The sequence below is a fragment of the Sparus aurata genome, chromosome 5 (assembly GCF_900880675.1).
Source record: "Sparus aurata chromosome 5, fSpaAur1.1, whole genome shotgun sequence".
Taxonomy (NCBI): domain Eukaryota; kingdom Metazoa; phylum Chordata; class Actinopteri; order Spariformes; family Sparidae; genus Sparus; species Sparus aurata.
In genome coordinates this window covers 16,868,301-16,881,841 of record NC_044191.1, presented here as the reverse complement: position 1 = coordinate 16,881,841, position 13,541 = coordinate 16,868,301, and the positions used below count along the sequence as shown (strand labels likewise).

The following is a 13,541-nucleotide window of genomic DNA, read 5'->3' as shown; positions in this document are numbered from 1 at the left end:
GTGTATGCAGTGAGTGAGGGATAACAAAGCTGCCTGTATAGTGGGGTGAGTTATGGTGCAGGGGATTAGATCTGTGGCCTGAGTCAAAAAACTGTCTGTCAGCCTTCAGCTCCTGCCATGCACTCTGCTGTAGCTGCTGCCACAGGTGGATGGAGTCATTTACCATTTTTACACCAAAACTAGCATGTTTTAAATGGGTAAATAATATATATATATATATATACATTATATATATATATATATATATATATGTATATATATATATATATATACTCGGCTTGTTTAAGAACTCTTAACAACAATCCCAATTAGACACACCTTTTTTTTCAAAAGCTGATAACGGAAGTAGCCGACCATTTGTTTTTCAGTTCAGTTTAAGTTTAAGATGATGTCACACTCCTGGAGTTAATTTCTCTGAACTGCATTTCTGTGAAACAGTATCACACTGATCAAGTTTGATAAGAAGCTGTCAAACACTTTTGGCAATGTGTTGTCGCCTCTCAACTCAGAGCCCACTTCCCACATCCTGTTTAAACCTTTTAAATTTGGATTCCACTCACAGCACAGAAACTGTCCTCCTCAAGTCAGCAAGGGCCTCCTCCTTTCCTCTGACTATGGTCACCTCAGTATCCTCATCATCCTCACCCTCACTACAGCTTTCGACACCATCAGCCACACCATCCTCCCCTTCCGTCTGGAATCCTTTCATTTTTTTCTAGATGTGTCCTCATCTGCCACAGAGTCAAAGGCAGCCTGTTGTCCTGAACATCATCCTGTCTGTCTGCCATCACACACGGATACAGTTGGATTCCAAAATCGTATTATTATTATTACTATTATTACTATTATTACTATTATTATTATTATTATTATTATTATTATTATTATTATTATCATCATCATTATTATTATTATTATTATTACCAATAAATCTCATGAAAGATAACAAGTTTTGTAGCGGGGTGCTACTAAAAACTCCTCAAAAACTGAAAAAAACAAAACGATGGCGTAGTCGAAAAATACCTTTTGATTACACCAACCTCCAGAATGCAGCAGTGCAAATATTTACAAAAGTGAAAAAAACCACACAAACTGTACAGTATCTTATACCTAAATAAGGTGAAGATTGAATTCTTAAGTTATTCAATAACTTCAAAGAAACAAAACAAAAGCTGAGCAATACATTTAATCTCTGTCTTTATGTTACCTTCTCTGTAACCACCATAGCAGGGATGCCCTCTTTTAAACCAAAAAGCCCCTCCCCTGGGCGTATCCAATTTCTGCTTCGTCACATCTTTGTAGTCGCATGATGAACTTCCTTTATGTTTGTGTTAAACCTGGGATACACTGTGGCTTGCAATGAGTCAACACAGACCAACACTACCCACATTCAAGCAAACTTTATTAATTAAAGTGATAAGAAGCAGTAATGCAGGTTGATAACATGAGATGTGAGCTCGCTTATATACAGCTCTGCAGCTATGCGTGGTAACTGGTTGTCAAGTTCAAGTACATACACTGTGTACTCTGTATACACTCCCTATACAGCATTCGCCAACAGAATCACCTCCAGCAGGATTTCCACCAGCAGCTCATTCTGTGTCCCTCCGCCGAGTATTTTTTTGGTTCAATTCAGTTTGGAGACATGAAAATGGCGCAGAGCAAAAAACACTTTTAGCACCAAAAATCGAAGATCTTCTCAACAGCACCAATAATGAACAGCAGGAAAGCAGAAAATGCGGTAGTCAGTTTTCTCTGAAAATATCCAGGGAATGTTATTGTGCAATTTCTCAAATAAAAAAAGAAGAAAGTCAGTTATATCACATATTGTATAAAAGAAGTCTACAGAAGCCCAGAGAGAACATGCATGTGAATAACTGTGATCACAAAATTATTTTCCTGTCATCGTGGGAACATGGTTTTGTCATTAAAATAGGTAATTTTTACCAGGAAAAAAAGCTTGTTATGGCATCATCACAAAAAATCTCCCCCTCTTACCATGAGAAAAGTAGCAAAAAGAGATGAAACTATATAACTACTATAATATAAACGCTAGAACCTTAATAACTAACAATTTATTCTTTACCCTAGCCCTCTCTGACTTTTTGTCAATTGTGTAATTGATGAAAACTCAAAACTGCGCTTTTTTCTCAAAAAAGTAAATACAAAGCGAGTAACCAGCAACTCTGCTGTCAGATAAATTGAGAAGTAAAAAGTAGAACGTCTCTGCAGTGAGGTGGGGGAAAAGTGGAAAATCTCCCGAGGCTGAGATGAAGAAATACTCAAGTAAAGCACCAGGATCCGGTTGCGTAACCTGTTTGTAAGTTCAAACTTTGCCTAGCCTTAGCTTAGTTATAAAGTAAATGTTATAAAATCGGAAATAAATTCAACATGTATTGCACCACATAAGCCTCTGATTAGTTGTTCTTACTAGTTCTAACTTAGTTGTTGCTATATATTAAAACCTATAGCTGATATGATAGCTTGCTATCACAAACTACTTCATGTACTTACAACAGATTGGCAGGTATGTTATGTTTAGTCCCCTAAAACTGTTGTCTTTGGAAGTTAAGTTACAGCTGGTAATGTTACGCTTTGTACTGGTGACCTCCAGTTGGACACTGCTCATGAATCAAGTCATTAATAAATGACCAAAGTTGTTACTACATATTTTTTTGTTTTACTAGTGCAACCTCATGGCCCGAATCACTAATTTTAAACTAGTCCATAGTTATTAAGATCTTGAAGAGCACAACTAAGTAGGCCTAATGGATTTACAAACAGCTTCTGCAACCCAATCCCAAAAATCTGAAATACTAGAAATGGAGCAAATGTACTTGCTGCCAGTGCATTCTTACCAACAAGAACACCTGTCTCAGTAATTTGACAAATGTATAAGTGAACCAGCTCTGTTAATTAGTTTATCCTTCCACTGGCAACAGGCTTCATTTTGACTTGAAATAACCCGGTTCAGATGTTTTATGACAGTTTCAATAATCCGTTTCTGTTTTAATCTAAACTTCACTAAATTATTTAAATCACATGAAACTTTAATGTTCAATCCTCTTCTTTTCAAGCTTATACGGCAAAGGTCATCTCAGTAGCTGCAAGAAAGAAAAGAACAAACAAAATCAAGAATTATTTCAAGAATGAAAGAATTTGCTGGGACTTGTGTACAGGTTGAAAATCTCTATGTGACATTGAAGGGGAACAAGAAGGTATGAATAAGTTGCAGACATTCTTCTGTCTCTGTTCACCCAGATAATTAATGAATAAATAAACATCAGTTTCTTGGGGGACAGACCCCTGAAGCTGTTACATAAGTGGTAACACATCATAGACAGTAAATGAATCTCTGACTTGATGTCAAAAACCTTCCTCGGATTATACATTTTAATTTGAAGGCTTGAGGGAAAAGGGTTGAAAATCAAAAATTCTGGTGAAGATGTCCCTGTATTTGGTTTACTTTTGAAGAATTGTCATTCAGTTCTAACAGCTCTTCCCCTATTTCATAAGATGTGAAACGTGGCATGTGAATTGGTCCCTCTTTAAGAGCTCAAATGAATAACTGGAGAAGAAGAAAGTGAGTCTCACCCTGTCATGGTGCAGCCAGAGACGTGAGCGGCGGTGCCAGTGTACTGGACGTCACAACGAACAATGTTGTTGTTAAAGTTGGACTCTGGAACCTGCTGCCTGGGATTTACTGTCACCTGACAGCAATACACAACATGTGAGTTCTTCTGGCAAGTAATAAGGAATATATAGAACAAAACCAGGCTTATACTCATGGGAAACACAACTCATCTCTACAAATACAAAGTTGATCAAAGCCAGGAGACTCCTGTAGTTTCCTGACCTTGAGGATGTATCTTCCAGGAGAGACGTCAGTGATGTCGATCCACTGACAGTCAATGTCAGCGTTGTAGGTGTCATAACAACCTGGACTCAAGCCCTGTACACACACACACACACACACACACACACACACACACACAAATATATAAATCTACATTTTCCCTTACTTTTTTATGACATTTAATTGATGTTTGTACCTGTGTGTACCTGCGTGTGTGAGGTGCAGGCGAAGCGGCGGTAATATCCCGGGTCACAGGAAGTGTCCTCCAGACAGAAGCTTGCCTTGTGACCCTCAGCCACTTGCCTCTGAGTCTGGCTGTCGAGCAGCTCGTACAGGCTGAACTCGTCCATGCTGTGGAAGTGGCTGAACAACACCACAAAAAGACAGAACGTCCATCATACAAGTGTTAAGGCGCCAACGCTAGCTCGTACTGGTTATACCTACTTATGACAGCTGTGCCACTCCCAGGCGTATCGAGGTTTACTGGGCAGGAAGTCAGCTGTTCCCTGGTTCTTCACCCTCTGAGGAAACCTCAACAAGACTCTGGTGTCATAATCATTGGAATAAGTGGCGGAACTGCAGCAGGAGAGGTGACAGTTTACAGGTGGAATAGTTATTACACAACATATTAATACATTTATGCGTTTGATTATAACACACAGATTATTTTTTTCAGTTATGCTTATTTTAAAGTAATTAAGTGTTTTTTGACATCACTGTTTAATGCTGCCTGTTTGATAAATATATTAAAGTTTTATCCTTTAGGTAAAACAAAAAATTCTTGGTTTTTTGCAATACCTGTGCAGCTACAGTATGGTACGAGTTAGGGAGAGACAGTAGTTATGGTGTGGTTAAGATTAGGCAGCCAGAACTTTCATGTTAATTGTGGATCTGTGATGGGAATCAAACTCAGGCCTCTTTCATTGACATCAGACCGATGACCCGGAAAGTAGAAAAACAAACCTACATAACAAATTCAGGGACATTTAAGTAGCAAACTGAGGATTTATTTTTTCTCAGTTGGTACTAGGCCTATACACTTGGCACACTCGTCACTTTTCTCCCACTAAAATCCAATTGCCTGTGATAAACATCTATAATCCGGTGTTGCCATCTTTGCCTGAAAAACAGAATGATTTCTCATTTACAGTGTTCTGGGAGCAGGTTAGTGTTATCTTACGAGGCAAGGCAGTTCTCCTCAGCAGCACAGCGGAGGTTGTACATGGGTAACCTCTGAATGTAGGAGGCGATCTGGATGTAGTACGGGTCAGGAACCAGATCAGGAAGACCTGCACACAGGTGAGGAATACACAGCAATTAAGGATCATATCTGAGATCTCTGGTCTCTGATTGGCTGTTCAAGCAAAGCGAGCAGACAACAACGTGTCTCAATTTTGTGTGTTGGGTCATCTGATTTTCTTTGTTGGATTAGGAGAATACTGCCCCCTGTTGGTCTAGAGAGGGGCAACTTTGTACAGAAATCTTGGCTAAATGTGTCTGACCATTTAAGAAAATACATTTACACAAAGCACTGTGCTGTTTTTAGACCCTTCCTGTCCAGAAAACCATGTATCTCAACGTTTGTTGCGTTCCTTTAAGGGCTGAGAAAATTCCTCTTCTTCTTAGTGTCAACTCAGTTTTGTTTTAATTTGTGTTTTATCTGTTCCCCTCCTGTTTGCTCATGCTCGTCTCCAGCCTGATTTCCCCTCCACACCTGCACTGCAGGCCTGTGTCCACCTCACTCCACCAGCACCTCACCCGCTCTTTAGTCTAGTCTCTATTTAAGTCCAGTATTTAGTTCAGTCTTTGCCTACTCCCATCGTGATCCGTTGATATTCCTGCCTGCCATCTCCTGCATTTTGGGCCACCTTCTCAGCTCCAGTGTGACTTTCAATCTAAATAACCGATTTAAAACCATCATGGTTTAGTTGGAAAATGTATCGACCCAAAGCCGGAAACTTAAGGTTGACTTATTGAGATTTGTGATTCTAACAAGCCATTAACAAAGCATATGATGATCTAATGGAATATGATGCATTACTGTAGATTAAACTATCCATATTATATTAAAATGAGCTCAGCTTTAAACAGCTGCAGCAGTTAAATGCAGTGTACACGTGATGAAGCAGTGTTGTTGGTCTAAAAACATCAGATATAATAGGAAAACACTGAGAGGGAACATTTTTGTGCACAATGAGTACTTTTGCTATTGACACTATTAGTACATTTTGCAGATATTATACACTTTTACTTGAGAAATGAGTTGAGTGCAGGATTTTTAATTGTAAACGAGCTGAGTGGCCTGTGTCTTCGAACGCTGCAGACCTGACACTGTTTGTTGTTTTTTTGCTATGTTTGCAAACAAGCCTTCTCAATTATTTTCCATCCACTGCTTGTGACGTTGATTTGACCGACAGGTACGTGTACTACAGGCAGGCGGATATGGGAGGTTTGTGACACGATGGAGAAAATCCTTCCCCTCCATGTATCTATCCATCCTTGTGGCGTCACAGGCCAATGGGTGTGGCCCACTTAAGTGTGGCCCCTGGTTTTACTCAGGCTCACTCAGTGCTCATTAAGACACCCTGAGATAGCAAGTTTTTAGTTTTGAAAGTACAGATTCAACGAAAACAATCTCATGGTAGATGTTAACATTGTAGGCTGTTTAGTGATGGTTTCTTTGGCATTTAAAACGATCAAAATGAATGAATATTATTTTATTCTTTTAAAGATGAAGCCTGAATTTAATGACAGGCATGTAAAAACATCTGTCTTCCACATGGCAGAGATTACTGAGCTACAGGAATAATTACCTATAAAAGCTGGAGTATAAACACCAGACCTTTAAGGCATTTTACAGTTCAATGGAGGATAAACTGTTGTTGAATAAAAGACAGTTTGATTGATTCAATAAAACAGATTTTTAGAAGATGAATTGAAGCAAAAACAACAGAAAGGAGCAAAAGTTAGTCTCGTACCGTTCTGGTGGTAGCTGGTGCCGTATCCGTGCCGGGGCTGAGCCCCGGGTCTGGGTCTGAAGTACGAGTTGTAGTAGTTGTAATAGGGATTGTAGTTAGAGGCCTTGTATGGGTCATAAGGATCGTCTCCGACCATCATGTCATCCCGTCGGATCGGGGCAGAGTCTCCGTCGCCTCCGGCGGGACGCTGCTGCTGGCGCGTCATGGCGCGCAATTGCGCAGCGCTGCTGGCGGCGGGGACCCGCGGGGAGCCCCGGGACTCGGCGGGGGCCGTGTCGTTACCGCTGCTGACGACCACCACAGGGTTACCGCGGTCTGGTGACGCGGCTTGCCTCCTGCCGGACGGCCGGTATTGAGAGCCGCGGCTCAGGATGCTAAAAACCTGCCCGTTATGTTGCCATGTCAACCCCCGCCGGAGCGCATCACCTGCAGCCTCCTGAGTGTGCGCCCGCTCCACAAAAACGCACAGGAAACATAAATGTGCAAAAGAAAGCAACAAGGTGTCGAAGGCGAGTTCCTTCATGATTAGAAAAATAAATTATTACGTTTTAAATAATCTGCGAGAAAGAAACTATGTTCTCCCTCCTTCCGCACACACTGCCGCCAATCTGAAGAGGTTCTCTTAAGTAATGAAGCTCAGCAGATACCACTGTGGAGAGAGAGAGAGAGAGAGAGAGAGGGAGAGAGAGGGAGAGAGAGAGAGAGGAGGGGGGGAGACAGAAGGAGAGACAGACGGAGAGAGAGAGAGGAGAGAGAGAGAGAGTTATCCCTAATCTGCAGTTTGATGTGACCTTGACCCTTTCAGAATCAAAATAAAATTTGTGAATCAGAGGGATTTCTGTCCCATCTTGAGATTTCTTATTTTATTTTCAGGCCTCACACATAAACAGTTTCCTGGGAACACCCCATCACAGCTGCATTTAGCCACTTTGACTCAAAGAGGCAACTGTCTGAGAAGTTTAAACTTCAAATGTAAAAAGGATGACATTTGGCACTTCAGCTGTTATTAAGGGAGTGAGAACGTGTTGCAAATACAGAGTGATGGTGCAACTTTCACTGAAACTAAACTCAGTGTGTTCACTATGATGGATTGCATTTTTGAAGAAAGTTTTATTCCTTGTACAGAGATTTGGTCCCTTAAAGTAAAAATGTGCAGCTTGAGCAGCTTTTGAATATCTTTAAAAAGTTCTGACCCATTGTGTTCTCTCCACAGAATGACGTGTAATTATGCTTTGGCCTCAAACTTGTCTCAGGCTAATTATCTCTGTGGTCACAGCTTTTCTCTGATTTCACACTGAGAACAGAGGACACTCGACTGTAAGTCAAAAGTACATTGACAGGGTCCACACTGGTTTAAAAAAGACCTCTTGTTGTGCACTCTTTTCCAGCTCTTTCCCTTAAAATTGTTTCTATTAGCTTTAATTATTCTATTGTTTTCATGAGGTTTTGTCAGGTTTATGGTTTTATAACATGTAGGCCTCTGCAGCTACTGTACATGATCTGAGAGTACTGCAGAATCCATGCAAGATGTTTTTGTTTGGTTTTATGGAAGAACTGACGCTCTCTCCCCCTGCTGAGCACTCAGGATGCTTTAAAAATGCTGAAATTGAAGCACTTACCAACTGAGAGCGTTCCTCCTCTCAGAATACTGTAAAAAAAAAAAAAAAAAAAACACAGCCTGCCACCCACATGCTGCACAACACACACACACACAAACACAGCTTCAATGCTTTCCTGTTAAACTGATCCATTTCAAAGTTACCTCACAATCTGCCAATATGCCGCTTTAAATGGATTTCATTCAATCAAAGAGTTAACAGAACTTCAGGTAGAATGGTGTCAGTCAGGGTCCTTCATCAGTGGAAGAAAAGCTTTTATATATTTTCATTTGGTTTAACTTTAACCCAGAAAAAAAAAAACTACCTTAAAAACAACATTACGCAACTTTTTTTCACCTAAGCATAACAGCTTCAAAATGATTTCGATGGTTTTACCCACCAAAATGTAACATTCACCATCCAAAAATGACATGTCGTTATAAAATAGTCACAGCAATTAAAATGGTGGTAGGTGGTATTTGTAAGAAACGATTTTTAAATCTCATTCCAAAAATCGAATAGCACCTTTAAAAGTATGAGAGGAAATTCTAAATATACTATGCTAATTCTAAATATACAATGAATTAATTTCCTGTCAAGGATTAATAAAGTATTCAATCAATCAATCAATCAATCAATCAATCTATACTCCTTTAGAGTTCTTACAGATAAGTATTGAGCAACATCAACATTGGTTCTATAGATGGCATATGGGTGTTTCACAAACTGAGCTGCCATGACTTTTGTTGAGATGTTCATGGTCCCAAGAGAATGAACCCTGGTGACTTGATGATCCTTTAAGGCCAGCATTTAAGTTAGAGTTCATGATTTACTTCCTGCAAATCTAATGGCATTGCCATCAGCCTCAGCTGTAGCCTACTTTGGGTTTTGTGCCTATCATCTATTAAATGTTACCATGCTACCATGCTGAAAGAAGATGGTGGACAGCATGTTAACATTGTGATTATGAGGATGTTAACATCTTGACGTTAGCAGTCAGCTCAAGTACCAGTTTGCCTGAGCCTGAGAGTGGCTCGCATGGCTATAGACTGTTGTTAAGACTTCGAGATGCTGATCACATTTCAAATTCATGCTTCTTGAAAAAAGCTGGAGTGTCAATGGTGCTGATCTGGATCAAGATCTGTCTATAGTTATCAGGCTAAAACAAAATGTTGTAAAGTGCACTAAAAGGGCTTAAACACAGTAAGGTTGAACATTGTGAGTCCTCTTTTAATTGCTGAGCTTGTTTACTGTTTGTTGTCCTTGTTGTCCTGTTGCCTAATGTACAGAAGGCATACCTTGGCAATGGTTGTTTCCACACTTCTGTAATGAACCTGTCCACTGTTCCCTGAAGGAACAGCTAGAGCATCTGCTAACTCTTAGCTGCTTCATCCACTGTGATGACTGTTATTTCCTCTGCTCATTCGTCACTGTTTGTAACAAAGTCAGGGAGCGAAAATATATTTTTATGTCTCAAAATTAGTCTTTCAACCAGTTATGTCTTTTGACCTGTATTTGTACAGAGAACTTGGAGATATTCTCACTCAGCAACATGAGAGATTAACAATAGTAACATCTAGTGGTCATTACTGCAGTTTAAGATGCTTAATTGGCTGAAGTGGTGTATCGTAATGTGTCTCACAAGACTTAATTCAATTTTAAAATGTATTACTGTGTTGGTTAGGCTTATATGAATAAAGCTAAATTACTAGGAATGTAAATACATAGTACACTTACAGTATGTGGTGTGCAGGATTTTGAGGGATGTATTGGCAGAAATGAAATGAAATATTCACAATTATGATTTCATAAAAATATAATCACTTGCAACATAGAATTGTTGTGTGTTTTTTTTTTTTTACTTAGAATAAGCCCTTTGTCTTTACAAAGACAGCTGGTCCTCTTCCAGTGAGTCTGCCATCTTTCCACAGGAGCCCAAACCAAACCTGGAGAGGGCCGTCTGTGTTTTTCGTGTGTTTTGTGGCTGCCATAGGGAGAGTAAGACTAACTCTTAAATCCTAATTTCCACTCGAGCTGAATGTAGTCTGGTATTTCACCTGGTTGTACCTGGGTTGTGTAGCAACAGAAAAGGTGACGCTCCATTATTTCCTCAAGTTGGCAGGAGGTAGCCACTCAGCTAGCTTGCAGCAACACATGTACGTAGTTGAACCAATTGCTTGATGTTAGGAAAAAGTGATCAGGCTGAACAAAAGCTCCTTTTTTATGACATTTGTGTAAAGATCAAAGGCAAGCTGACTTTATCGCAGCGCTCTGCACTTCCCTTTCAGGAGTACAAGGCAGCTGCTGTTTCCAATGAGAAGCAGGTGTCGGCCTGATCTGAGCCGTTTCATAATTAGGGCTGGCCTCCTGGAGGGGCCTCCTACACACAGGACACATAAAGAGCCATGGAAACACCAGACACAATACTACTGGCCTTCATCATCACCAACATCATCATCACTTTTAGTGTGTGTGTGTAGATGACAATGGAGGATGAAGGAGATTTGTGAAAATGTCACCAGATCACATACTTCACAATACATCCACTACATATGTGTAGGCAGTATGAATGAATGTATGTTAAGTGTTTGTTGAGTATACCATAGAAAAAACCTCCGTAGGCCGGCCTATAAAAAGGTGTTAAAGACTTGATGCAGTGATGTTTGTGAACGTCACACCTGCATTCAGAAAATTAGACATGTGAGGCATGTGACTGAACTTAATCCAACCATGTGTTAAACTACAGTATGCCTGGTTAAAGAGGTTGAAAGCAGTTTTATTTACAAGTCAGTGTGGTAAGAATCCATCCATACATTTCAAACTGAGGACTGGTCCTTCAATCAAGCTCGCAAAATGAAATGTTGTGAAAGACACAACAAATCAGACAGCTTTGGTCGATTTTTTGCTACTGATGGAGCAAGACTAGAAGTGTTTTCCTACTTCCAGTAATTGTGCTAATCACACTCGGATCTGTCCATCAGTTTCAAACCAATATCTATCCTTTAATGTGAATTATTTAGGCTGATTAGCCTCAACTGAGGCTGACTGACCTCTGACTGAATCTCTTGTTAGCTTTGTTGCGCCTGTTAGGGCAAGAAAATATGACTACGTTATCATCATTATTAGTACATGGGCTCTGGTCATCTCATGTAGTTACCATTACAGCTCTACCCACCTTACAACTGAGAGTGTAGTGCTGCAGCACTCAATCAAATAATTGATTATGTAGGATGGGTCTCAAAGCAGAATAGACCACATTAACTTTTGGTGAGGATCTGGATAAAAGGAGGGATCCACCGCCAAGATCGTTAGCAGATTTAAATATGCTGTTATTTGATATTGGATTAGTTTTGTTGGAACCAAAGAGGACTATTAAGGTATAGACGGCAGTATAGGCTCCACTGAGTGCCATTCTTGTTCAGTAATTTGTCCATAAGAGCCATTTTATACGAATTTGAGCATACAGGGTTGTACTTCTGTGAAAAGTGTGTGGTTCCAGTCAAGTTCAGCTGCACGTAGCCCTACCCCTTTATCACTTATACATTCCTGCAGATCTGCCTGTAAAGCAGCTGTAACAGAAGCTAATAGAAGCCAGGCTTAATAAAAACACCATAAACCACAACAGAACCACCAGCGTCCACATCAGCTAGCTGACCCGTGTAGTCCAACCCAGAGGTCCCCAACAACTAAGGGAGAGCTCAACACACTTTACATCAAACATCAGAGATAGGGGGCTCATATTTCTGTGCATTTCTTCTGCACTTTCTACATGATCACCTAGAAATCGAAGTGTGTGGGTGGGGCTGGGAGCTTTTGTTGTCAGCACTTGTGTCTGGTCCTCTTTTCCGTCCAGTTACGAGACATTAATTGCTACTTACCATCCAGTTCCTTTTCTCATTTTTGCTCAAATCTTTCACTAGCTTACCTGATTTGCTCTTGTGTGACCAGACGCTGCTGCTGTGATGGAGACCAGTTCACCCAAACTTTCCCTTTCTATATAACATATTTTTTTCTACCTTGTGTTTGCTAAGGGTGGAGATACAAGGCCAGGGGCAGACACAGCACAGACCCCACCAATATCCAAAAGTTCCTAGCATTTAAAAGCAGCGAACTCTGGAGAAAATTAAAGTATATGCAAACCTGTCACGTTTGTCATGTTTCCAACTGCAACTCTAATTATGACATCATAAGTCTATACCCAGAGCTGTATAATATTGTTGATGCTTAACTTAAAAAAGGTGTCTTTGTTCCTGTAATCATTATGTACCAAATAAGATTAACTTGTTAAGGAAAGTTGATCATTAAAACCATAAGAGCAAAAACACATTTCGGATTATTCTTTGCATGCTTTTAAGCCATATTTCTTCCTTCTTTCTTTTTTGTTGTTCTTTTGTGTTGTTAACTGCTGCAGTGGTCCAATTCCCCAACATGGACCATTAAAGGTTTAATCTACATGACCTATTGAGCTTCAGTCACCCATAATTTTCCCCACTTTCCCACTGACATTTAAATTCCAAAGTAATCTTCTGAAGTCTTACCTCAGAACATTCCTTAGTTTATTTTTATGTATTATTAAGCTACTGATGAAAGATTGGGCTGTTAATTTTGCTTCATTTGTAACAGGATTATATCACGCTATGTCCTGCAGTGAGAACAAAGTATTGAAAGCCATCCGTATTACGTATTCATTCATTTTTAATATCTATCAGCTGGCATTGTATAGAGCTTGCCTTTCTACCCAACATGACATTCTGTATCCAGCCTCCTCGTTAGGTGTTCCACAGGGCTCTGTTCTAGATCCCAACATATTCTTCTAATCTTGCGTTCATTCTTATGATACAGTATGTTTTGTGCAACACCTTAGATTTTAATATCAATATTGCATTTTAAGTGTGTTCTGTGCTCTTGGTTTTCATTGGAGCTGTGATGGCAAAAGGTCTACAAAGGAAATGTGACTATAGGATAAGAAACAAAAGTCGTAGTTTTAAACATTTTCTATAACAGTGTTTCCCAAAGTTTGCATGACTTAAGGATAGGCCAAGGTGCAGCAAGATTTACCTGGTTTGGGATGTAATAAACTGTGGATTTTTAAATAGTTTCAGTCCATAA

The 13,541-nt window shown here is 39.9% G+C and overlaps 1 protein-coding gene across 1 annotated transcript; it reads right to left on the bottom strand.

Annotated features, from left to right (window-relative positions):
• Positions 1-1,384: 1,384 nt before the first annotated feature.
• On the bottom strand, positions 1,385-7,469 carry lox (lysyl oxidase). The gene is made up of 7 exons (XM_030415996.1): positions 6,835-7,469; positions 5,037-5,145; positions 4,301-4,432; positions 4,063-4,219; positions 3,857-3,952; positions 3,595-3,710; positions 1,385-3,104 (listed from the first exon to the last, which is right to left on the bottom strand). The coding sequence occupies exons 1-7, from the start codon at positions 7,355-7,357 to the stop codon at positions 3,098-3,100; spliced, it is 1,140 nt and encodes a 379-aa protein (XP_030271856.1). The 5' UTR covers positions 7,358-7,469; the 3' UTR covers positions 1,385-3,097.
• Between the last annotated feature and the right edge of the window lie 6,072 nt (positions 7,470-13,541).